General features: G+C 48.4%; 6 protein-coding genes across 10 annotated transcripts; 5 read left to right on the forward strand and 1 right to left on the reverse strand.

Annotated features, from left to right (window-relative positions):
• The first annotated feature begins 481 nt into the window (after window positions 1-481).
• Window positions 482-5349, forward strand: LOC6528069 (phosphoribosylformylglycinamidine synthase). The gene is made up of 4 exons (XM_002089100.4): window positions 482-583; window positions 957-2055; window positions 2121-4397; window positions 4462-5349. Exons 2-4 carry the CDS (start codon window positions 966-968, stop codon window positions 5157-5159), a joined length of 4065 nt encoding a protein of 1354 aa, XP_002089136.2. The 5' UTR covers window positions 482-583; window positions 957-965; the 3' UTR covers window positions 5160-5349.
• On the reverse strand, window positions 5189-8366 carry LOC6528070 (FAST kinase domain-containing protein 1, mitochondrial). 2 transcript variants are annotated; one of them, XM_002089101.4, is made up of 5 exons: window positions 6532-8363; window positions 6198-6477; window positions 5869-6143; window positions 5618-5813; window positions 5189-5558 (listed from the first exon to the last, which is right to left on the reverse strand). In XM_002089101.4, exons 1-5 carry the CDS (start codon window positions 8270-8272, stop codon window positions 5351-5353), a joined length of 2700 nt encoding a protein of 899 aa, XP_002089137.1. In that variant the 5' UTR covers window positions 8273-8363; the 3' UTR covers window positions 5189-5350. The 2 variants fall into 2 exon arrangements, with proteins under 2 accessions (XP_002089137.1, XP_039226522.1); XM_039370588.2 differs by lacking the exons at window positions 5189-5558; window positions 5618-5813 and having other exon boundaries at window positions 6002-6141; window positions 6532-8366.
• A 235-nt stretch (window positions 8367-8601) lies between these two features.
• On the forward strand, window positions 8602-9433 carry LOC6528071 (metallo-beta-lactamase domain-containing protein 1). Its single transcript, XM_002089102.4, has one exon. It carries the CDS (start codon window positions 8715-8717, stop codon window positions 9399-9401), a length of 687 nt encoding a protein of 228 aa, XP_002089138.1. The 5' UTR covers window positions 8602-8714; the 3' UTR covers window positions 9402-9433.
• Window positions 9434-9637: 204 nt separating this feature from the next.
• Window positions 9638-11833, forward strand: LOC6528072 (myotubularin-related protein 2). The gene is made up of 2 exons (XM_002089103.3): window positions 9638-11286; window positions 11347-11833. Exons 1-2 carry the CDS (start codon window positions 9753-9755, stop codon window positions 11670-11672), a joined length of 1860 nt encoding a protein of 619 aa, XP_002089139.1. The 5' UTR covers window positions 9638-9752; the 3' UTR covers window positions 11673-11833.
• Window positions 11834-12047: 214 nt separating this feature from the next.
• On the forward strand, window positions 12048-21129 carry LOC6528073 (beta-1,3-glucosyltransferase). 4 transcript variants are annotated; one of them, XM_039370536.1, is made up of 7 exons: window positions 12048-12554; window positions 12610-12746; window positions 12868-13138; window positions 13569-13710; window positions 14022-14175; window positions 14650-15181; window positions 20990-21129. In XM_039370536.1, the coding sequence occupies exons 1-6, from the start codon at window positions 12162-12164 to the stop codon at window positions 15170-15172; spliced, it is 1620 nt and encodes a 539-aa protein (XP_039226470.1). In that variant the 5' UTR covers window positions 12048-12161; the 3' UTR covers window positions 15173-15181; window positions 20990-21129. The 4 variants fall into 4 exon arrangements, with proteins under 4 accessions (XP_039226470.1, XP_002089140.1, XP_039226471.1 ...); XM_002089104.4 differs by having other exon boundaries at window positions 13578-13710; XM_039370537.1 differs by lacking the exon at window positions 20990-21129 and adding an exon at window positions 17369-18684.
• Window positions 21130-23092: 1963 nt separating this feature from the next.
• Window positions 23093-24099, forward strand: LOC6528074 (ribosomal RNA-processing protein 7 homolog A). Its single transcript, XM_002089105.3, has 2 exons — window positions 23093-23218; window positions 23274-24099. Exons 1-2 carry the CDS (start codon window positions 23194-23196, stop codon window positions 24047-24049), a joined length of 801 nt encoding a protein of 266 aa, XP_002089141.1. The 5' UTR covers window positions 23093-23193; the 3' UTR covers window positions 24050-24099.
• Window positions 24100-24172: the final 73 nt, after the last annotated feature.

Raw genomic sequence — 24172 nt, forward strand, 5'->3', positions numbered from 1 at the left:
AACCGTCTGTGGCTCACCAACTGTGTGCATAGTTAGCTCGATGAGCTGAAGACTGATATATGTAACGCTTATCAGGGTTATCAGTGGCGAAGAATGTGTTTGAACAGTCTGGCTGATAAAGGGGAGAGTGGGTGCTTGGAAACAAGTTCATTGATCAAATCGCTATAGTTATATGTTTTTGAGTACATTTGTATATTATTGTGGGTAGAAGTACCTAACATATCAACAGACGTAACTTCTTTATTAATATTTAGAAGTTTTCCTAAGCATTAATTAAAAATAAACAAGTAGTCCATATGGATTACAATCAAAGTTTTTAGTTCATTGAACCCCTATAGCATTAACCCTTGCATGTTACGCAATGAGTACAATGAGCGTAAGCTTTCAAAGCTCTGCCCGCCTAAGGGTTAATTTGAATGGTAGGCGGCCCCATCGCTGTGCAGCACTGGCCAACCGGTCAACGAGCAGTGTGGTGGATTGAGCCGCGGAGTGAGGGGAAACCGAGCTAAAGCCCCAAAACGATCGTAATTTGCAATTGAGACGCACGTGTGCTCCGCTCAGTGTTATTGTGCTTCAATTTGGGGTAGTTGGCGTTTATTATTTACATTTTAACTGAATTCCGACCATTCAGCCGGGCTGGTTTCCGTTCGCAATGGAAAATATGTTTACGCTGGCTTATCAGCAAACTCCGAGGCGGACAAAAACAAAAAACAAGTTGTGACGCCAGTGCAGCGATTGCTGCAGGCGATTCCATTGATTCCGCTCGGCTGTAACCTGATCCGCTGCTGTGGGATGTGGGATGTGGGCTGTGGTATAGGTGCCGCCAGTTGATAACCCCCAGCGTGGGCACGGCCCCACTGGTCGTCAACCGCTTCGCAACTCCCCAAGATCATTCGCGATTCGACGAGCGAGGAGTGCACACTGTCTGTACTCAATCAGCATTTCGTTTCTTGCAGCCCCACGACATGGTCATCCTTTGCTTCTACGATGTGCAGGCCCACTCCGCGGCCGAGGAGCAGGGTGTCCTGCGCCGTTTGCGCGAGGAGGACGCCGCCGTGGTGTCCGTGCGCATGGAGCGCTGCTATCATCTGGAGTACAGCGCCCAGGCAGAGCACTCTCTGGCCCTGGACGAGCTGCTGGTGTGGCTGGTGAAGCAGCCGCTGAGCAATGGCCAGAGCCTGTCCAGACAACCTGCTCTGCAGTCGACAGGACCGAGGCAGTTGCTCCTGGAGATCGGACCGCGCTTTAACTTCTCCACGCCGTACTCCACCAACTGCGTGAACATATTCCAGAATCTCGGCTACTCTGAGGTGCGTCGCGTGGAAACTTCCACCCGCTATCTGGTTACTTTTGGCGAGGGATCAAAGGTGCCGGAGGCAGCCAAGTTCGTTCCGCTGCTGGGCGATCGCATGACCCAGTGCTTGTACACCGAGGAGAACACCCCCAAGGCGAGCTTTGACGAGCAGCTACCTGAGCGTCAGACCAACTGGCAGTTCGTGCCCGTTTTGGAGGAGGGAAGGGCGGCGCTGGAGCGGATTAATCAGGAGCTCGGCTTAGCCTTTAACGACTTTGATTTGGACTACTACCACGACTTGTTTGCCAAGGAGCTAGGCCGCAATCCCACCACTGTGGAGCTCTTCGACTGCGCCCAGAGCAACAGTGAGCACTCGCGTCACTGGTTTTTCCGCGGACGCATGGTGATCGACGGGGTGGAGCAGCCCAAGTCGCTGATTCGCATGATCATGGACACGCAGGCCCACACGAACCCCAACAACACCATTAAGTTCAGCGACAACAGCAGCGCCATGGTGGGATTCGGACACCAGGCCATAGTCCCGTCCTCCGTCGTCGCTCCCGGTGCAGTGCGTCTGCAGGGCGTGCAGTCCGACCTGATTTTCACGGCGGAGACCCACAACATGCCCACTGCAGTGGCACCCTTCAGTGGAGCCACTACCGGCACTGGCGGACGTCTGCGCGACGTCCAGGGCGTGGGCAGAGGAGGCGTTCCGATCGCTGGCACCGCTGGCTACTGTGTTGGCGCTCTTCACATTCCAGGTGAGCACTTGTTCAATTGCATACCCTATTGCTATAGGTTAGTAACGACTTTCGTATCCTTGCAGGCTACAAACAGCCGTACGAGCCTTCGGACTATAAATACCCTGCGACGTTTGCGCCACCACTTCAGGTGCTCATAGAGGCGAGCAATGGCGCCTCCGACTACGGCAACAAGTTCGGCGAGCCAGTGATTTCCGGCTTTGCCCTCTCCTACGGACTCAACAGTGCGGCTGATGCCAGCCAGCGTGATGAGTACGTGAAACCGATCATGTTCAGTGGTGGCCTGGGCACCATGCCCGCTTCCATGCGCGAGAAGCTGCCGCCGGCTCGTGGTCAGTTGCTGGCCAAGATCGGGGGCCCAGTGTACAGGATAGGAGTGGGTGGCGGCGCCGCAAGCTCCGTGGAGATACAAGGTTCCGGAGATGCTGAACTGGACTTCAACGCCGTGCAGCGAGGAGACGCCGAAATGGAGAACAAGTTGAACCGCGTGGTGCGAGCCTGTCTAGAACTGGGCGACCAAAACCCCATCCTGGCCATCCATGACCAGGGAGCTGGCGGCAACGGCAACGTGCTCAAGGAGCTGGTGGAACCAGGCTTCGCCGGAGCTGTTATCTTCTCCAAGGAGTTCCAACTCGGCGATCCCACGATCACTGCCCTCGAACTGTGGGGTGCCGAGTACCAGGAAAACAACGCCATTCTCTGCGACGCTGATCAACGCGAGCTGCTGGAACAGATCTGCCGCCGTGAACGTTGTCCCATCAGCTTCGTGGGAGTGGTGACAGGAGATGGCCGAGTAACGCTGCTGGAGAAGCCTGCCCCCAAGAATCTGGAACAGGCTTTGAACGAGTCCAATCGCAGCCCAGTCTCACCGTTCGACTTGGAACTTAAGTACGTCTTGGGCGACATGCCCAAGAGAACGTACGACTTGAAACGCGAGCAGACGCCGCTCAAGGAGTTGAGTCTGCCGAAAGACCTGCTTCTGGACGAAGCCTTGGAGAGAGTTCTCAGCTTAGTGGCAGTCGGTAGCAAGCGTTTCCTGACCAACAAGGTGGATCGCTGCGTCGGAGGATTGATCGCACAGCAACAGTGCGTGGGACCGCTGCAAGCTCCGCTTTCGGACTACGCGTTAACCACCGTCTCCCACTTTAGCCACTCTGGAATCGCCACATCCATTGGAACCCAGCCACTGAAGGGACTCCTCGATCCGGCTGCAATGGCCAGGATGTGTGTGGCTGAAGCGCTGAGTAACCTGGTGTTTGTGAAGATCAGCGAACTGGCGGACGTCAAGTGCTCTGGCAACTGGATGTGGGCTGCAAAGCTGCCTGGCGAGGGTGCCAGGATGTTCGACGCCTGCAAGGAGCTCTGTCAGATTCTTGAGGAGCTTCACATTGCCATCGATGGAGGAAAGGACTCTCTGTCCATGGCGGCTAAGGTGGGCGGTGAGACAATAAAGTCCCCTGGTACTCTCGTCATCTCCACCTATGCCCCCTGCCCGGATGTGCGGCTAAAGGTGACGCCTGATCTGAAAGGACCTGGCGCGGGCTCGAAGACTTCCTTGCTCTGGATAAATCTGGAGAACAGCGCTCGCCTCGGTGGATCGGCTCTGGCTCAGGCATACGCGCAGCAGGGCAAGGAGGCGCCAAACTTGACAAGAAGTGATCTGCTGGGCAAAGCATTTGCAGTTACTCAATCCTTGTTGGGCGAAGGACTTCTTCAGGCAGGACACGATGTCAGCGACGGAGGTTTGCTGGTCTGCCTCTTGGAGATGGCCATCGGAGGATTGAGTGGCCTGAAAGTGGATCTATCGGAGCCCTTGGCCAAGCTCAAGAACTTCGATAAAGCTGTCGAGAAGCTTAATCGTCCCGAACTAGCTCTTCTCTTCGCTGAGGAGTGTGGATGGGTGGTGGAAGTACTGGACACAGACCTGGAACGAGTTCGATCCTCCTACGAAAAGGCAGGAGTACCAAACTACTATTTGGGTGTGACCGATGGATTCGGACTCGATTCGAAAGTGGTGCTCAAGAACGGCAAGTCGGAGCTACTGGACCAGCCACTCCGTGTGCTCTACAAGAAGTGGGAGCGAACCAGTTACGAGCTGGAAAAGCTTCAGGCCAACCCGGAGTGCGCCGAGGCAGAGTACAATAGCCTTGAGTACCGCCAAGCACCCCAGTATAAGGGACCACAGAATCTGCAGGCCGAGCTAGCTCTCAAGCGATCCTCCGCTCCAGTTCGCGTGGCCGTGCTCCGTGAGGAGGGCGTCAACAGTGAGCGTGAGATGATGGCCTGCCTGCTGAGGGCAAACTTCGAGGTGCACGATGTGACCATGTCGGATCTTCTTCAAGGTAGGCTCAATGGTAAATTTTGTTTAATAGGGAAATGACTTATCCAATTGATTTGTTCTTTCAGGCACCGCTAGCGTGTCCCAATACCGTGGACTGATTTTCCCGGGCGGCTTCAGCTATGCGGATACTTTGGGATCCGCAAAGGGTTGGGCAGCAAACATCCTCCACAATCCCCGCTTGCTGCCGCAGTTCGAGGCTTTCAAGCGTCGTCAGGATGTCTTCTCCTTGGGCATTTGCAATGGTTGCCAGCTGATGACTCTCATTGGATTTGTGGGCAGCTCGGGAAGCCAGGTGGGTGCAGATCCTGACGTGGCCCTGCTGCATAACAGATCGCAGAGATTTGAGTGTCGTTGGGCCACCGTGAAGATCCCAAGCAATCGCTCAATCATGCTCGGAAGTATGAAGGATCTGGTGCTGGGCTGTTGGGTGGCTCACGGTGAAGGTCGCTTTGCATTCCGGGACGAGAAACTCATTAACCAACTGCAGTCGGAACAGCTGGTGACACTGCAATATGTTGATGATGAAGGCAAGCCCACGGAACTCTATCCGCTTAATCCGAACGGCAGTCCTCAGGGAATTGCTGGCCTTTGCTCGACGGATGGACGTCACTTGGCCCTAATGCCACATCCTGAGCGATGCTCCTCCATGTACCAGTGGCCCTATGTGCCGTCTTCGTTCGAAGTTTCCCCCACACAGTCGGAAAGTCCTTGGCAGATTATGTTTAACAACGCCTACAACTGGTGTGTCCAGTCGGAGCAATAGCAATTCTAGAGGAATTGAAAGCAGTTAAATACACTCTTGGCATTTATGACCTGATACATCCAAATACAATATACAATACACGAATTTCTTTACTATTTTTATAAAATAAACCTAAATACCTAATCAACTTTTTAACTCAAATAAACATACTTCTGCTAAAGTAATGCCGTCGCGACGGAAACAAATGAAAGCTAATGTGAAATTTGTAACAAGCACTTAAGGTAGTTGGCCTTAGCTGCTGTGGAAGCCATATACTTGGAGTTCCAGTCGTGTTCGTTGATTTGCATCACCTTGTAGCCCATCATCTCTAGATGTCTCATCTTCAAAGACTCGGGACCCCGCAAGGCAGTCAGATCGTTTTCACAAAAAGAGTCGAGCTTCAGCAGGAGTATTGCCACTCTGAAATTGGAGTCATTAATAAAATACATGAATAAGACCACTTTCGCTTGAGTGCCAACTTGGTTATGCGATCCAGCATGGTGGCTTCCACGGGAGGAGCTGGGATGGGCTTCCTATCCCGGTCGAAATGTATCACAAAGTCTATTTGGTAGCCATAGGGAGTAGTGTGGTTGCAGCGGAAGTGGTTGTCATTCTGAAGAAGCTGTTGCAGCAGCTGCTTCACCTCTGCTGTGGACTCAGTAGGTATCACTGATTCTATAAGGAATATGTGATTAAGAACGCTTATAGGAGAATGAGAGTTTGGGAATACTTTTGCTGATCTGCGCCTCGATGTAGTTCTGTTGAAACCAGGGCACATTGGCCTCGGGAAAGTCCAGGCATACGGTGCGATTCAATTGCATAACCAGGTTAAGGACCCTTTCTGGATAAGTTGCTTTTGAGTAGCAGACCTGTATTTCATCCTCGATTCGCTGAATGAACTTCACGCAGAACACTTGATTGATTAGCTGCTCAGGTATTGATTTGTAGTAGCACAGTGCTAGACAAGCCTGGACAATCGACAATCCACTCATCTGGTCAAAGTCTCTAAAGGGAATACAACACTTTAGATTTGAACATTTTATGAATATTTATGCCCACCTTAGCAGCACTTCGGAGGCGTGGTTTAAAGCCTCAACGGATGCTGGCATGTAGCCCAAATTGTACGAACAAGTCAACACTTTCTCCACTGTGTCGCCGGTAACGTGCTCGTGCTGTTCGGAAATGTAGGCGAACATGGACTCCAGGAGCTCGGGAACAAAGAAATTGGAAGCATTGAAGTTGTAGGCCATGTCCCGAACCACCCGAGAATTGAGATCCTTGCAGTGCAGACTTTTGTACTGTGCCAAAGCTTGGTTATAAACCACCGTGTTCTTCAGCTCTGTAAAGGGTTACAATTGTTTATATAGGAATTAAACCGAAGTTATTAACTTACTCTTGCGGTGACTGAGTGTTCTGACAATCATGCTCAATTCGCTAGCATTCAGAGGGTCCTTTTCGGCATCACTCAAGTGCCTCTCAGCACAAGCAATGAGAATGCTGTCCATAGTGGAGAGCTGCATGCCAATTAGTGACGGAAGATGCTGGCGAAAGCGTAGTTCGCTGGCTATTTGCATGCCCCGACTGAGTAGAAAGCAATCCTGGATAGCAAGCTGGGGAGCCATGGCGAGCATTTTGCTTAACAGAAAGTTGGGAAACTTTTTCCAGGCCAGGGGAGTTTGTCCGTAAGCTAGCACAAAGGATGCAAGTCGTGCGAACTTCGCTGGCAGCCTTCCCGCAATGTCCTCCTCCATAGCAGTCATGCACATGCGACTTAACTTTCGCTCCAGTTCCAAGTGACGGTAGGTGCCTCCCAGGTTGTTATTAAAGTTCATATAGCGTTGGCAGTGTTTCAGGAACCGTAGGTGTGACTGCTCCTCCGGACTGGACTCCAGCTCTTGTATAACTCCTGACCAGTATGTGTTGCAGAGCCCAATGTCGGAGACCTTTAATGCACGCAGTACACTGAAGAAGTGTCCGCTCGCATTGGGGAGCAGCCAGGCCTCTTCGGAGTAGAGCAGTTCCCTAAAATGATGCAAGTACTTGTCTCTTTGCAGGGGCGTGGCAAAGGGAACTGCACACGACAGGGCGTCAGCTGAGCTTTCATCCTGCAGCAACTTTTCAAGCGATTTCTGGAGCGGCTCCATCAGTGCGGCGGGTTCTTGGTGGTGGAGAAACGCACGACACATGCTCTTTAGATCTGCAGACTCTATCTGGTGGATGCAAGGTCGCAATGCCAACATGACGTCCCGAATCAATTGGGTATGATTCTGTGACCACACTGGAATATTCAGCATGTGGATCACCTTAAGAAGAGCCTTGGGAGTTTTATAGCTTACGACGCCGCTTTGCATCAATTCAGTCAAGCGCAACTTAAAGCGTGTAAGCAGGTCGTCGTCAATGAGAAAGTGCAGCTGAAAGAGGCATGTGGACAGAAGGCGAACCTGCTCCTCGCTGTGGCACCGATTTATATGATGCTCCAGGTGCGGCACAAAGTTCCTACACACAAGCGGAGTGAAGAAGTCGCGTTCCAAGTTGATTCCCACCGAGAGGCGAGACAAAGCGGTCAAGGGAACGGCTTCATTATCCACTTGTCCCTCGATTAAGTGAAGAGCTCTCGTCAGCAGGGCCTCTACGACTGGCTCCGAGTTTGGTATGTGCATTTTGCGCAGGTACAGGTAGCACCTACTGAGATCATTGATCACCAGTTGGTGTACATGGGGGCTCAACGTTGGTAGCACTTTAAGCAGCACGCGCTCCGTGATGGCATCTCTACTTGGCTGGTCCGCTTCGTGATAGAGCCTCCATAGCAAAGAGATTCCCTCCACTACATGCAAGCTCTGCAGGCCAACACAGCTCTCCAACACATCCAACAGCTGGTCACCCGTCTTGGCCTCCTCCAGTCGGGCTAGCACAGCATCCGGCTCCTGTGCCACGCCAAACTTTTCCTGGATATCTCCGTTCACCAGCTGCGAGTGCTTCCTCAGTTTGTGTCCCAATGCCGGCAGCAAAGCAGCTGTTTGAATGGGCGGCTTTGCGCCAATGTTAACGTGACGTCGCAGGAGCTGAAGCTGACGCACCTGCAACAGGTACTGTAGGTACTTGCATTGTGTCCGCGGCAGGTGGTTCAGATACATGCCACTTTATCTCGCGCTTATTCAGAAATCGTTAAATAATAACAAAATTACGCCGTATAAACATGTGAGGCGATTTTGGCGACCAGCTGGTGTTGGAGTTGCCATATAGTCATAACTAACCATACACTGAAACCAATACTAAACGAAAATCTTTTATAAAAATGTACAGTGTACATTTTATAATATTTACTGAACGGTTAATAAGCGGTATACTTTGACTTCGTTGGAAAATTTGCCTTATCTGTAATATATTTAGCTTTTTGGTTAATAGTTATATTTAAAACAAATGTGGCAACTCTAGTTTGCAACAGGTTGTTCAAAAGTTGGCTTTTCAGTTTGTTTGCAACAGCTGATAAGCAGCTGACTAAAATCCGACTACCTCACAATTAAACTGCATAGATAACACTAAATAAACAATTTAATATGCTTAAGGAACTGGACAATGGCATACTCTGATCCTGCACAACGGAACCAGGTGATCGTGCTCCAGGAGGGCTACTCCCGCCAGGAAGACGGAGACGAGACCGCCATGCGGGCTAACTGCACCTGCACACTGGTCCGATGCCGAGATGGCACCAACATAATCGTGGACACCATGACGGCCTGGGATGGAGAGCACCTGCGTTCGTTGCTGGTGCAGCAAGGCCTTGGCGTCGATGACATCCACGTGGTGGTCTGCTCCCACGGACACTCTGACCACATCGGTTGCAACTACCTGTTTCAGAAGGCTCGCATGCATTTGGTCGGCGCATGTGCCTCGCATCACGACCTATACATGGACCACCTTGACAGTGGGAATCCGGACGAGCAACTGGCGCTGGACTCGAATGCCGAGGTGGTAGTGAGACGCTCGCCGGGACACACCCTCAGTTGTGTTTCCGTGATTGTGGACAACACCCAGCTGGGAGGACGCGTCGGCATCACCGGGGATCTTTTCGAGCGACGCGAGGACATCGAAGACGAGAACATTTGGATGGATGCTGGGAGCGAAAATGAGAAGGTCCAGCGTGAGGAGCGCAGTAAAATTGCACAACTGTGCGAATTTATTGTCCCAGGACATGGACCGATGTTTCCTGTCACCCCAGCAATGCGCTGTAAACTAAAAGAAGACGCCGCTTCTAGCATTTAATTTAATAAAAATAAAATACATTTAAGTTGTTATTGCATTCCCGTTGAATTATTTTAACTTGGATTTACTAGAATATAAATTTGTATTATAATTTTTTAGCCGTAGCTAAGTATCTAACGTAAGAATATATATTTAAATAAATAAAAATCAAATTTCGCGCCATTTGAAAATTGCCCTTTGGTACTTTTACCCCAGGAATGGGAAATTTTTCCAGATGATTGTGTTATTAGGCGAGTTGGCAGCACTGCTGCATGAGTTTTTGTGAATTGCATTTAGCTAACAATTGGAAAAGAAAACACAGCTGCACAACCAGCAACACAATAGCCGCACACCACTCGTGTCCATCCCACAATGGATCCCTCCGCGAGCCTGGCCGATAAGTTGGCCTCCAAGACTGCCAGCAGCAACTCCCTGGACAGCAGCTCCAAGTCCAGTTCACTGGGCTCAAAGCACGGAGGCGGGGAGAACGGCGTTCTGCGGGACACGCCCTTCGGCTATTTGGAGGGCGAGGAGGACCAGGATCAGAAGAACGACGTGACCTACGTGTGTCCCTACCGCGGTCCCGTGTTCGGCGCCCTGACCATAACCAACTACCGCCTCTACTTCCGGTCGCTTCCTCTGCGGGATCAGGAGCCGCCCGTCGTCGTCGACGTGCCTCTGGGCGTGATCGCGCGCGTGGAGAAGATTGGCGGTGCCACGTCGCGCGGCGAGAATTCGTACGGAATCGAGATATTCTGCAAGGACATGCGAAACCTGCGCTTCGCCCACAAGCAGCAGAATCATTCGCGCAGGACGGTGTTTGAGAAACTGCAGGCCAATGCCTTCCCGCTCTCGTACAGTGGACGCCTCTTTGCATTCGCACACGCCGCGGCCAACTCGGTGAACGGAAACGGCGGCTGGGACGGATGGGCGGTATATGAGCCGCTGGCGGAGCTGCGGCGCTTGGGCGTTCCCAACGACATGTGGCGGGCGACCAAGCTAAACGAGTCCTACGCCATTTGCGACAGCTATCCGGCCGTGTGGGCTGTGCCCAAGGCGGCCTCCGATGACTTCCTGAGGCGCGTGGCGCAGTTTCGCTCGCGCTGCCGCCTGCCGGTGTTGTCCTGGATGAATCCCCGTACTCAGGCGACCATTACGCGGTGCTCCCAGCCGCTGGTGGGTGTGAGTGGCAAGCGGAATGCCGACGATGAGGCGTACCTAAGCTTTATCATGGAGGCGAACGCCCAGTCAGACAAGTTGACCATCATGGATGCACGGCCAAGCGCCAATGCGATTGCCAACAAGGCCAAGGGCGGCGGCTACGAGTCGGAGGACGCGTACAAGAACGTGGAAATCAACTTTCTCGACATTCACAACATCCACGTGATGCGGGAGAGTCTGCGCAAAGTGAAGGAGGCTTGCTTCCCCACCACCGACGACTCCAAGTGGCAGACGGCCATCGACAACACACTGTGGCTAAAGCACATTAGGTGCATCCTGGCCGGTGCCGTTAGGATCGTTGACAAGGTGGAGACCATGAGCACCTCCGTCGTGGTTCACTGCTCGGACGGCTGGGATCGCACAGCCCAGCTGACGGCCCTGTCCATGCTGCTGCTCGATCCGCACTATCGCACAGTGCGCGGCTTCGAGGTTCTCATCGAGAAGGAGTGGCTCTCCTTTGGCCACAAGTTCCAGCAACGCATTGGCCACGGCGACAACAAGCACTCGGATGCGGACAGATCCCCAGTGTTCCTGCAGTTCATCGACAGCGTCTGGCAGGTTAGCCAGCAGTTCAACAACGCGTTCGAATTCAACGAGCACTTCCTGATAACCATCGTGGATCACCTGTACTCGTGTCGATTTGGCACCTTCCTCTGCAACACTGAGGCCGAGCGTGTGGCCGAAGGTTAGACTGATTGCTGTTCGCATGCAAAGTAATTGAAAGTAATTCTCACATTTATTGCAGATCTGAAGCATAAGACAACATCCTTGTGGACGCACATCAACTCTTCGCTGGACCAGTATTTGAATCCGCTTTTCCCCTCATTCACACACGGGGCCGAGCTGGTGCTGCGTCCCATCGCCAGCGTGAGATCCGTTCGCCTGTGGAAGGGCCTGTACTGTCGCTGGAATCCTGGACTTTGCGCTCCTCAGCACGGCTGCCAGCGAACCCGCGAACTGCTCTCCAAGCAGGACCAACTATTTAAGCTCGTGAACGAGCTGCGGCTTAAGTCGAACAACCGCAGCAACAGCATGCAGACAACTACGCGACTGGCCTCGCCTATGCACTAATAGTATTGCTTTTCTATTCCCCCTACTTGTACGCATATGTAGCGCACTTATTGTGCACTACGTTCTAATTCCAAATAAAAGGTTTTCTTGAATGGAGAGCTGTTCGATTCTGCATTGTCACAGTTTCCCATCTGGAATTTCAACCACATTATCGAAACTAATTAAAATGTTACATAGATTAAAACATCATATAGTTTAAACGCATCTTCAGTTGAACTACAAAACCAACTGTTGCATGCTCCTTGTGATTCATTCATAAGCACAGCTCCTTACAGGCGCCTGCGCGTTGGACTACGCACTTTAAATGCCGAATTGATACCACAGGACACAAAACAATTCGGCTTTGCGCCAAAATTAAATCACGGCTGCCTCAGTACGACAGCGCACGTTCATTGGCACAGACGTGTTCCGTTTTCCGGTAGGAAGAGGACAGGTGTTAAGAAAATATCAGGAAATGTGTTGGAGACAGTAGTCAGTTAGACAGTAGTCATGCCTGGTAGGATATGTGTGCTGCTGGTGCTTCTGTGCCTCGTGAGTTTCTGCCGCGGTAGCGAAAAGCCAGGGGAGGTGCTCCTGGTCGTCGCCTGCCCACCGTATCCTTTGCAGGCGAGAAATGAGTGCTCAGCCTTATCGCACAGCGTGCTGGAGCAGCAGCGAGCACTGGTGCTGGCCGGGATCTTCTCCGGAGACTTTGTCCTGAAGGTTCATGTGATGCATGAGCTATTCAACTACTGGACCCTGGTGGACGCACTGCCTCATCTGCGAGCCCAGGCACGTGTGCTGGGTGCGCGCACGGAATGGATTATATGGTGTCAACACAACACGCGTGTGACCTCGCTGCGCGGCCTGCTCGAGCAACTGCGTCGCCAGGACCCCAGGGAGGTGAGTTTGCCCCCGGAGGCCACAACTGTGCCCTGTACCATTGTGCTTCCTCCAGCTCTCCTTCTACGGCCACGCCCTCTACGATGCGGAGGCCACCATTATCCACCACTTCTCGAACTACCAGGATCCCCAGCGGTTCCCGTACCCCATGCTCAGTGCCGGAGTCGTTTTCTCTGGTGCTCTGTTGCGAAGGTGAGTCCTCTTTAAGCAGCATATGGGGGAAAGTTATCACTAATGCATGGCGATGCAAAAGAAAAGGATAATTGATAAGCGAAGCAATCATAGAGGCATATCTTGAATGAATCACTTCCAGGTTGGCGGATCTGGTGGCTCCCAATGGCCACAACATCAGCCTTCACAGCGACTTCTCCATTGATGCCTCTCACGAGCTGGCGCGCTTTATATTCGACAATGTATCGCCGCATCCGCACATTAGCACCCCGATTTCCGGAGGAATCATGCTGAAAGGTGCCAGCTACATTTGCCCCACCGCCGCATCCGTGCCGCACAGGAAAGTGGCATGTGTGCTGCACGCGCAGCCGGAGGAGCCACTGACTTCGTTGGGGCAGCGGAGGAATGGCTGTGTAAGTTTATTTATGCCTCGCATGCCTCGTTGCAGCAAAATCATATATCATGCTAAGGGGCTTTTGATTAAGATAGGTATTTGCAAAAATGACAAGTTTCGCCCATGTTTCATAAGTGTATTGAAGTTTTCAGGTTTGCATTGATGCGAGAGTAATGGAACCTTTGCTTTCTAAATGGAAAAATATGTTTAATTAGCCTTTTTTTATTAAGATTTAGACTTTAACAATAGTTCAGAAATATGACTTTCTAAAAGCAGGCAGTTTAAAGCCTTTAAATCAAAGTTCATTGATAGCAGAGTCAAGCAGATTCGAGATGCAGCCAAAGCAATTAGCATTTGAAACCTCCATAACCATAAATTGTCCATCGACCCCGAACTGAAACCCTCCGTTTCCGTTTCCATATCTGCATCCTGGCCACCACCCCAACCCGGACGAGCAGCAGCACACAACAGGATCGCACATATACTTCGCCATCAAAACCTGTGCGAAATTCCACAAGGAACGCATACCAATCATCGAGCGCACCTGGGCAGCCGACGCCCGGAACAGGAGATACTACAGCGATGTGGCAGGTGAGCAGGCCGACGACAATGAGCGGGCAATTAAACCGCATGGGGGATCGGGAGCAGCGGGCGGGGCACTAACAAAAGCCCCTAACTTAACACACACCCAAATCATCCACGGGAGTATATAGTACATATGCCTGGGCAAACATTGAATTTCAACCATTGTGATTGGCCAGCCACCAATCCCACTCGCACTTCCAATTCCCCAATCCCCTGCAGCGGCGGAGGAGGAGGCGAGGAGTTCACTTATTGAATATTCATTGATTTGACTTTCCGATTTCCCCCACTCCTGCTGCCCCAAACGAAACTCTCAACAGACGCCAGCATTCCGACAATCGGCACTGGAATACCCAATGTGCAGTCTGGACACTGTGCCAAGATGATGGCCATCCTACGATTATCCCTCAAGGACATCGGCGAGCAACAGGACATCCACTGGCTCATGCTCGTCGACGATGACACGCTGCTGAGGTGAGACGCCACTTACGGAGTGATGGGGATGAGTGGGGATACTTGGGAGTGACCACTTCCACAGAGGCTTAATGGCCAACTCCCCGAAATGATGGCCTTATTACTGCAGAGCGCTGCTGATCCGATGCTTAATTTTTTAATTTATTAAAGTAAAGCCTGTTTTGCACATAGTACTACGATTGCTACCCTATAAAGCACTTTGCATATGCATATCCCAGTCTGTCTGCTTTGAACTTCAAACCTATCTTTTCATCATCGATATCTTACTTCAATATCTTACGACTTGAGTTGCAAAACCTCGTAGGTGCCACATAATTCATGAGTGTATTCAAACTTCGGCTTGTCGAAGGCACTCGCTGTCTCGTTTCCAATTATGTTTTCCGACCCAATCGCATGACGGCGCATTCAATTAAAAACGATTATATTGATATACACGATACTCCCTCCTCTGATCCACACCCATTTCGCCAACAGTGTGCCCCGACTGAGCGTCCTCCTGTGCCGCCACAACGCCTCGGAGCTGGTGTACCTGGGCCAGCGATATGGCTACCGACTGCACGCTCCCGACGGCTTCAATTACCACACGGGTGGAGCCGGCATCGTGCTCAGCATGCCGCTGGTGCGGCTCATCGTGGAGCGCTGCAGTTGCCCCAGTGCCAGCGCACCCGACGACATGATCCTGGGCTACTGCCTCCAAGCGCTGGGCGTGCCGGCGATGCCCGCTGCCGGATTGCATCAGGCCAGGCCGCAGGACTACGCCGGCGAACTGCTGCAGCTGCAGCCGCCGCTGTCCTTCCACAAGTTCTGGAACACCGATCCGGAGCACACCTACCGCCGCTGGCTGGGAGGCAGCCTGGTCAACCGTAGTGCCCCGCTGGCGCCGCACCAGGAGCAGCCCGCTGCTGGACCACTCCACACGATGATGGGGCGACATTCCTTGGCCGCAGGCGTCGGTTTGCTGCAGGAAACGGGGCTGGGCAAGCACCTGGATCTCTGAGCCGCTGAGGTGAGTGCTGATGCAGGGAACAGAAGTTGGCAGTGGCAGTGGCGGAGGGCGGAATCCGAAAACCAATCTGCAGGCGGCAGACATCAAGCGGCTGCCAAGCACACGAATTCCCATTTTCTATAGACCGAAATTAAAATTGCGACTGGGTTTAGTCGCAACTCTGTGCACTCGTCTGCTTTGCGGCTTTCGTGTCAGTTTAATTAGTAGAAATGCTCAAATGTGGCTGCGTTTTCATTTTCATCTCATCCTTGGCGGTGTTTGGGCTTGGGAAATATTCATTTTCCTAGGCATTCGGTGACATCGCCAGCATTTTACGCTGACACAGATTTGAAAACTTTACACAAAAATGAATCTGGACAGTGACAGTGACTTTACTGCCATATTGAGGTTGATGCAGGGCTCAAAAAAGCTATCTGATTTGAAGTGTGCGGATAACCTGCTCACAATTGGTTTAAACTAAGTGAGCTACTAGATACTAAGATGCTTAGATACCAGATACTAAGCCTAGAACTTAGGTGTTAGATACAAATATGTTTCTGGAGGCACAAAGTCATTGAAATGGCATTTTTATGATGAACAACTGGCTTGGCTTTCAATATGCCTCCTTCCGTGGGAATTTGCCACTAGTATAGTGAGCAGATCCATTTCCCAGCATCGAATTTGCATTCGATTCCAATCGACGACACTTTAACCACATCGCAACCCAAAGTACCTGCTTAAATCAGCATTTTTCGCACCTCGACCTCATTAAATGCAAATTTTAAGGCTCCAAGGGACGAATTGGTGACTACTTCTCTTTCGGGGGCATCAACAGTTTACGCTTGGGTGCACTTTTCCAATGGCTGCCGTGGCTCTTGGGTGTTGGGAGTTGGCCACGTTGTACCGCCATCCGCCCATCGCGTATCCGGCGGATAAACAAAGGGGTCAATCTGCACGGAGCGCAAAGTCTAGTCGAGTACTTTAAGTGCCGTGTTGGCTTTCTTAGCGCCCCTCTTTAATACGCCCAATGCATCAATTATTCAGGCACTAATCAATAGTTTAAGCAGGTCACAATGTCAGCTTATTTTCCAAATAGGCGTAATCCACGTGTCAATTGCTTGGTTTAGTTCGTTGACAGCCGTAGAAATTGGCATTTAATTGGTGCTGAATTAATAAGCGACTGGGTGAAAGTTTCTGTCACTTATAGAGTTTGTTTACTTTTGGCATATTGCCATATTGCAGACCTTAGATATACTACAACAGCCAGTGGCTATTATTGTTTATTTATCAGTCTCGTAAGAAAAGTAAAATGCTTAGCAGAAAATCATATGAATCCGATATATAGCAAACAAAGAATGTTTCTGTGGCATAAATGTAATGGAATTGATAGTAAAGTTTCTATAAAAATAAAGGCAAGCTTGGACACAAATATTTATTGCTTTTCAAGATGTTTTCAAAACGATTACTGTTGTAGTTTGGCTAGTTTTTCCCAGTCCAGATACACGGATTCCGCATAAATGAATGCAATGCATTTCGGTTTTTTCTGGCTGTTCACCTGACCCCCAAAATTGCTTATCTCGCCCACGGCGAAGGATGCAGTGGTGTCCACGTCGACTACGTGCTGCCCGCTCGTCCTCCACGTCCGTCTGTCCTAATTAGTTGCGGATTTTTCAATGAACACCAAGCCCAACCCTCAAACCTCAAGCCGAAGTCAACTGCAGCAGTCGCATGGCCGTACTGCGACAAGTTGAATTTAAAACAAAATTTAATTTGTATAAATGCCGCATGTGAGTTGGGTGGAGTGCAGTACGGTGGAGTGTGCCCTTCCAGTTTGAATTGGCTGAAAGTCACTGGGAGGAATCCACAAGGGACTCCTTGTCGGAAGTTCTCTGCACCAGTTACGGAATCTTGAAGGATTCCAGGCAGTTTGGTGGGATTTCATATGGGATTTGGCATAGAGGAGATTCCTATAGGAATTACCTATAGGCATGCAGCTCAAGCAGCAGTTTCGGGTCATTTTCATATCGAACTAGCTTCATTCCAGTTGATTTGGAAAAAGTATTGGTTTTCTTAATTTTCTTTTGGGTTTACTTCTTACTTACAGATGCAATAGTTAATAGTTAATAAACGTATTAGTTAGTAATAAATTAAATAAATGAAATGGTTTAACACATTGTAGAACCATGTAAAGTTAACTTTACTTTTCAGTTTACACTTTGTGTTCTTCTCTATCAGCTTAAGTCCTCAGAAAAACCGTTTCAAAATGGTGCGGATATCATCTTGAGTTGGAGGGGCACGTAGAATTTTGCGACTTTTGCATAAAATTACAGTTTGTCCTGCAGATAGACACTAGTGGAGATTACAGGGACAACAGCCATGTGGTTGCCTCTGGCTCTTTGGAAGTGGATTATGGATTATGCTGAACAATGTGACATCACTGGGAGTCCAGCCAGGACAGCGGCGTTAATCTTGTCCTGCAACATCAAGAAGTTAAGCCATCAGAAAATTTAAGTAACCGCCCTGGAGCTGGACGGGATGCACAACAGGGCAGAAATTGTTTAAAAGATTTCTTTTGGCCAAAGTGAGTTCAATCCTTGGGGATTTGTGAGCATTTGTGAGCACAGGGGCGAGGTCGAAGTTCAACGGCGCTACAGCTGTGCGCAAAAAAGTAGTTACAGAGCTGGAAATTAAAGTATTGAACTGACTAAAGTTGATTGAGTTTCATTTGATCATAAAGTAATAATAATTTATATATTTATATTAGTATATATAGTAATCTTAAAATAACATATAAAAACAAATACCAAGATATCCAAACAGCAGAACTTTATACCCTGTAATCAAAGAGTATACAACACATATGCATTGTTTTATTACTTCCGTAATGCATTTAATGATTTACAAAAAGAGTTTATTTATTTTTATGTTCACAGGCGTGTATTTCATGTTGGGACCAACTTCGACATCCAGTTCCCTGTTGAAATGAGGCAATTGTTTTAGTTTGTCTTTGAATTTTGAATTCCCGCACTTGGCGATTTTAACACACGTAAACATATTGGGTAAACATAATGGGGTCCTTTCAATTTATATAAAATTCTTAAGGTGCTGCATTGCTCTTAAGTTAGTTTAAGCTATGGCCTTTGATTTTAAAGCCTTCTTATTTTAAAAGATTTTACTTATTATCAGAACTAATAATAAACCTAATTGGGTAATGATATACAAGATGTTCTTGTAGAAAACCTAAATTAATAATTGTATTTCAAAGTAAAGGGAGTTTTGAACTTCATTCTTCTGTTTCGAGTTCTAGGATAACACGTGTCATCAATCCAAACTTGCCACATTTAGCCAACTGCCTGGAGTCATTTGCCAGCCGCAATTTGCGGAAAAAATAAAACAGTAGGACTACAATGAAGATCGCATCAAAATGGGGGATGCCGCCAATGAGTTTCTTTCCTTTTTTGGACTCCGTGTCAGTTAACGTGCAATAAATTCCATGTCCATGTCCAAACTTGAGTTTAACTCGAGGAAAAGGCGTTTTGTGTCTATCAGGGCGTCTAATCTGCAGTCCAACCCAACCGACCGACTTGCCGCCACGTGCAATAAATTCGCAGGGCGAACGTTTGCACTATTTTGCCAAGCCTCAGGACTTTTCCTTCGCCAGGATAAGCGGCAGGACCTCTGCGCACTGCTAAGCTAGGCTCCAGTACGTGATCTGATAGCGAATGAACGGCAACCGCAGCCATGTGTGTGCAAACTTCTGGCCAAGTCGAGTTGCCACATTTGTTTGGCCCAAAGCACACGCACCTGTTCCGCCACCCAATCCACCCAATCCACCCAACCTCCTAACCACCACCCACCAATCCGAGCATTTCTGGTGGGGAACCCACACAAAAGGACGAGCATTTCGCGCTGCGCTAATTTACTTTAAATTGGTTTCTTGACAATGGAGTTGCGACTTCCTTGCAGGAATTATCAATGATTAATGACGACGACACCATTGGATATCCTGGCTGCAGGATCGATTTTGTGCAGAGCCAAAGCAAGACTACTACAACTGCTAACTGATGGATAAAGGAAATATATGCTTATGGTTATTGAAATGATATATTATTTATATATTTTTGAAATAGTATCTAAAATATATGTGACTATAGGCTTGACCGCAACTGTATAAGTCCCAATCTTCGGAGAAGGAAGGAAAGTCCTTTCCGCACAATATGTAAATTTTTATCGGTAATGGCATCTTGATGGCCGCCTTCGAAGTTAATAAATTGGTGAACACAACTTAATGCCACATAAGTCGCCAATGACCAATTGAACTCAAAAGCGGCGAAAGCAACTCCACAAATTTGCTTTGGGCGTCATTCATTTTTTGTTGCTCCCATAATTAATGAGCAAACTTTTGGAGCCTTTTGTGCCAACTTGAGCCACAACCCCAATCCAGAACTTGCGTCCATGTGAAAGTCCACGTTCTATTGTCGACGCAGGGCGTCCAGATGGGCGTGGCACGTCAACTATACCCATAAGATATATATCCATGTCCACCTCTAGTACTCCGCCTTCAATCAAGACGTAATTAATGGGCATAATGTTGGCCCTTTTATTGAGGAAATAATGGGAGTTGACCTACCAGGTTAAATAGCGCGTTTTGGGTCACGTTTAAATGCCATACGTTTTGCATGCATTTTGGTCAAATCGAATGGCAAATATGTCATCATTGGGCAGCGAATTTGGTTGCGTCCTGTGGTTCATTAGTTCACATGGTGTTACACAATTGCTGTTCTGCTTCCTGAAAATTCCACTCTTTGTACCTAGCTTATATAGATTTTAGATGGATTTTATGTTGTTCGAAATCCTGGTACCTTTTGGTTTCAGCTTTGGGCCTAAAGCTATAGTAATTGTTAATGACTGATATGCCAATGCCCATTTTCCTATATATATATATATATTTATATATATGTAAAAACCCCTATTTTCCCCTGAAATACAAAGTCTTGGCCATCAAAGCAGATTTAATACACAGATGTGCACAATTTGTGAGCAGCAATTGCCGGTGGTAATCATCAGTTACGACTTTCATTACATCTGACATTTTTGATACCGAGGAGGCATGCGTTCAGCGAAGCTTTGGCGACATAAATTAGTTGCACGTGACATCTTAAATGTACACAGCATTTCAGTGATTTCAGTGATTTGCGCGATTTCCACGACTAAAACAACATTTTCCACACCCAAATGGATTGGTGGTTGCATTTGGTGGCACATTCGCAGACCCCAAAATGGACGCACATAAATCAATCGTGAGGCGAAAATCGGTTGAAAAGTTTTCACGCACAATTGGCCAAAAGCGCAACAATTCAAACTGGACAGGTGACTTGGCCAAAATCACTAAAGTTGGCGCTGTCGTTGAAACACAGTCTTTAAAGCTTGAAATGCTTTCTAAGGACAACTACGAGTATATCATATAAAGTCACAATTTCATAACAGCCACGCTTCAGCTAAGCGTGTATTTTTAATGAACTTGCGCCCACATTTATGCATTAATTACACACTCTGACTTTTAATTCGCAAGGATATCTGCCCCTTTTTGCTGCCTTGCGCATCTTAAATGTACTCAGAAAAAACACTGAATCCTTTCGTAACCCTTACAGCTGTATTTAATAATCATTGGTTCAACATTTTCCATTAGGGCCACAAATTATCGAGCCTTAATGCGAAAAGGGTGAACGTGACTCGCATTGAATTTTAAAAGGTGTCTAAAATATATATATATATAATATATGTACTGGATACTACAACTAAATTAAAATAAATTTAAATATTTTGCAGTTTAATGACTCTACACAAGTAAAAACCAGTGCGGAAACCCTTTCAATTTATTTGTAAAAATTATGAAAAATTAAAGAAAGTTTTAAAAAGTTTATTGTGTTATTATAATTATATATAAATATACGGTGCTCCCTAAATCATTTCTTTGAACCTTTCCAAACTGCTGGTCAATTTAGGCAAAGTTCGAAGTTGAATTTGGTCAAAATGTTAATTAAAGGCTAGAAACATGGATAAATGATCAAGGGACCTTCTTAGCATGCGATTTACAAATGAGAAGCTGTTCATTGAGTTAACTCTGCCCATTCCAAAGCACTCTAATTACACTTGAGGATATGGCCCCACAAAATCCAACCGCATTTAAATTGCATTATTCACTCAGCACCTTGCTCCCCAGACGAATGCAATGAGTTAAGTTTGCTCAAACAATGTCAATTGGCACTGCAATTAGGGCCAGTTTGTTGCAGAATTTTGATTATTTGTTGATTTGATTATTGGATTTCGATTTGCATTTCGACAAAACACCAAAACACAAAAAGCCCGACTTTTTGAACTTCAATTGTCTGACTTGTTGACACAAAGACAACAATCCTTTATGCGACGAAAGGTGGCTGTTTTCCGAACAGATAAAATTAAGTTTTCGATTAATTAGCATCTAGTTGCGGAGCACAGGATGCACAGGATGCTGGGCAGTAAGTGTGCCTCGCCAGCTTCCGTTTTCAACATGCGGCCGTTAAATAAACGCCGCCTGCGGCCTTTGCATGCTACGTGGGTGCACTGATAAAAACAACGTGATAACTTCAATTAATGAATCACTTACTAACTAGTTTTGCTCTTTTAACTAAACTTCTTTTGGCAAGCCAACAAAGTTTACTTGACATATGTATAGTATGGTATTATGTGTATGTATACATAGTTTGTTTCAGTGTATTGGGTCTACGTGGTCAGTAAAACGGATGCAGTTTGTGGTGTCCAGTTTTTGTTCTCGGACCATTTGACGGGTACGTCCACACCCACACCCACACACACACACACACACATCCACACACTCGTTTAGGGGAAACGGAGAACGGAGGACACATAGTGCAAAACAAAATCAGACGAATGCTAAATTACGTGCAAAGTTTACAAAAACATTTGGATTCTCGCAAACTGATGCCGCACGCCGTTCCCGTTCCCTTGCCCCAACTAATGTTGCTTAATTATTTGCAGTCAGAACGGTTAGTATAAATAAAAAAGTGGTCTAAAATTAAAGAATGTCAGTGGCAGTTAAGCCAACAGCTTGGGTTAAGAAACAAACAAATATAAAAAAGAGAGAACGCTATAGTCGAGTTCCCCGACTATCTGATACCCGTTACTCAGCTAGTGGAAGAGAGAAGGAAAGTCTTAAACGCAGTTTTTGGCGGTTTGAGGGCGTTAGAGTGGGGGTGCAAAAAGTTTTTTGGTAAATAGATAGAAAATTACAAGACTAATACAAAAATGAAAAAATTTCAAAACATTTTTCAAAAGTGTGGGCGTGGCAGTTTTGGGCGGTTTGTGGGCGTTAGAGTGGGCGTGGCAACATGAATCGACAAACTTGCGCTGCTTCTATGTTCCTGGAGTCTGTATGCTTAATCTCAACTTTCTAGCTTTTGTAGTTCCTGAGATCTCGACGTTCATACGGACGGACAGACGGACGGACAGACGGACGGACAGACGGACATGGCCAGATCGACTCGGCTATTGATCTGATCAAAAATATATATACTTTATATGGTCGGAAACGCTTCCTTCTGCCTGTTACATACTTTTCAACGAATCTAGTTTACCCTTTTACTCTACGAGTAACGGGTATAAAAATAAAAACGTACGTCTCATTTTTAATACAATTTTCTTGTTCACTGATCACTGATTAAATGACACAACTTTTATGCACAATAATATGGTGCACATGTATGTTCCCATTGTTAGGCTTGTAAGTTTCGTACGAGCTGTTAAAAATAAGTTTGCTAATTGCGAAAGTAATTTTAGATACACATATTGACGTTTAAACTTTCCGCCATTTAATAGTGCTGCCAATCAAAATACACCTAGTCAAGTTTCGCACCCTTTGCGGCACACTGAGATTGCGCTTCGTCCGTATAGTCAGTTTATTTCAAAAGCGGTCACACTGGCCCACAACGTGTTTACAAAACGTTGTTTAATTAATTTACCGCGAAAAACACAAAATGGTTGAACTGGAGGGCTATGTAGGTAGGTAACCGAAGACACCTTGCCAATGCTGCTGCTAACTGAGCGCTCCTTACAGTGGTGCCGCTGCGCACATCGCCGCAGGCGCAACATTGCCACAGCGTCTACATGCGGGAGCACTTCATCCGGCTGATGGATCCCAACAAACCCAAGGGACGCACACTCTTCCTGGTCAACGTGCCGCCCTACGTGACGGAGGACAGCCTGCGCACGGTCTTCGGCCGGGCGGGAAGCATTGAGACCGTGGAGTTCGCCGCCAAGCCGGGAAAGGAGGAGACCATCAAGTGGTACGAGGGCACCGGCGAACCCTTCTCCACCACTCGTCCGCCCTTCGCCTTCAAGGTGGCCTACATAGTGTTCGAGAAGAACAGCAGCATCGGCAAGGCCCTGGCACTGCAGAGCATCGACCTCTTCAACAGCAGCGGCGAGTGCATCGTCAAGACCGGCATGGAGCTGTGGCACGAGGAGTACGAGGGCAACTACCTGCTGGATGCGCGGAAGACGAAGCTGCAGATCAGCAAGTACATGGCCGGCTACGACAAGAGGGAGCGGGCGGCGGCGGAGGCGGCCAAGACCACAGAGGCGGACGCCGACGGATGGGTCACCGTGGGCAAGGAGGGCCGCAACGCCGGATTCGAGCAGAAGGCGTCTGTGATTGGACGGCTGGAGGAGAAGATGGCCAAGGGTAACAAGACCAAGGAGCTAAAGAACTTCTACACCTTCCAGATACGCGAGAGCAAGATGCAGAACATCGTCGAGATGCGCAAGAAGTTCGAGGAGGACAAGCGAAAGATCGAGCTGCTCAAGCAGTCGCGCCGCTTCAAACCGTTTTAGTCCGTACGCATAGGTTAAGCATCGAATAAAACTTCTTTACGACACCAGAACGACCCCAAAATGCAAGATCCAGGATCCAACGGCCCGACCGCAGATAAATCCTCATAAATTCGCTGTTGCCAT

This window comes from Drosophila yakuba, chromosome 2L (assembly GCF_016746365.2).
Source record: "Drosophila yakuba strain Tai18E2 chromosome 2L, Prin_Dyak_Tai18E2_2.1, whole genome shotgun sequence".
Classification (NCBI taxonomy): domain Eukaryota; kingdom Metazoa; phylum Arthropoda; class Insecta; order Diptera; family Drosophilidae; genus Drosophila; species Drosophila yakuba.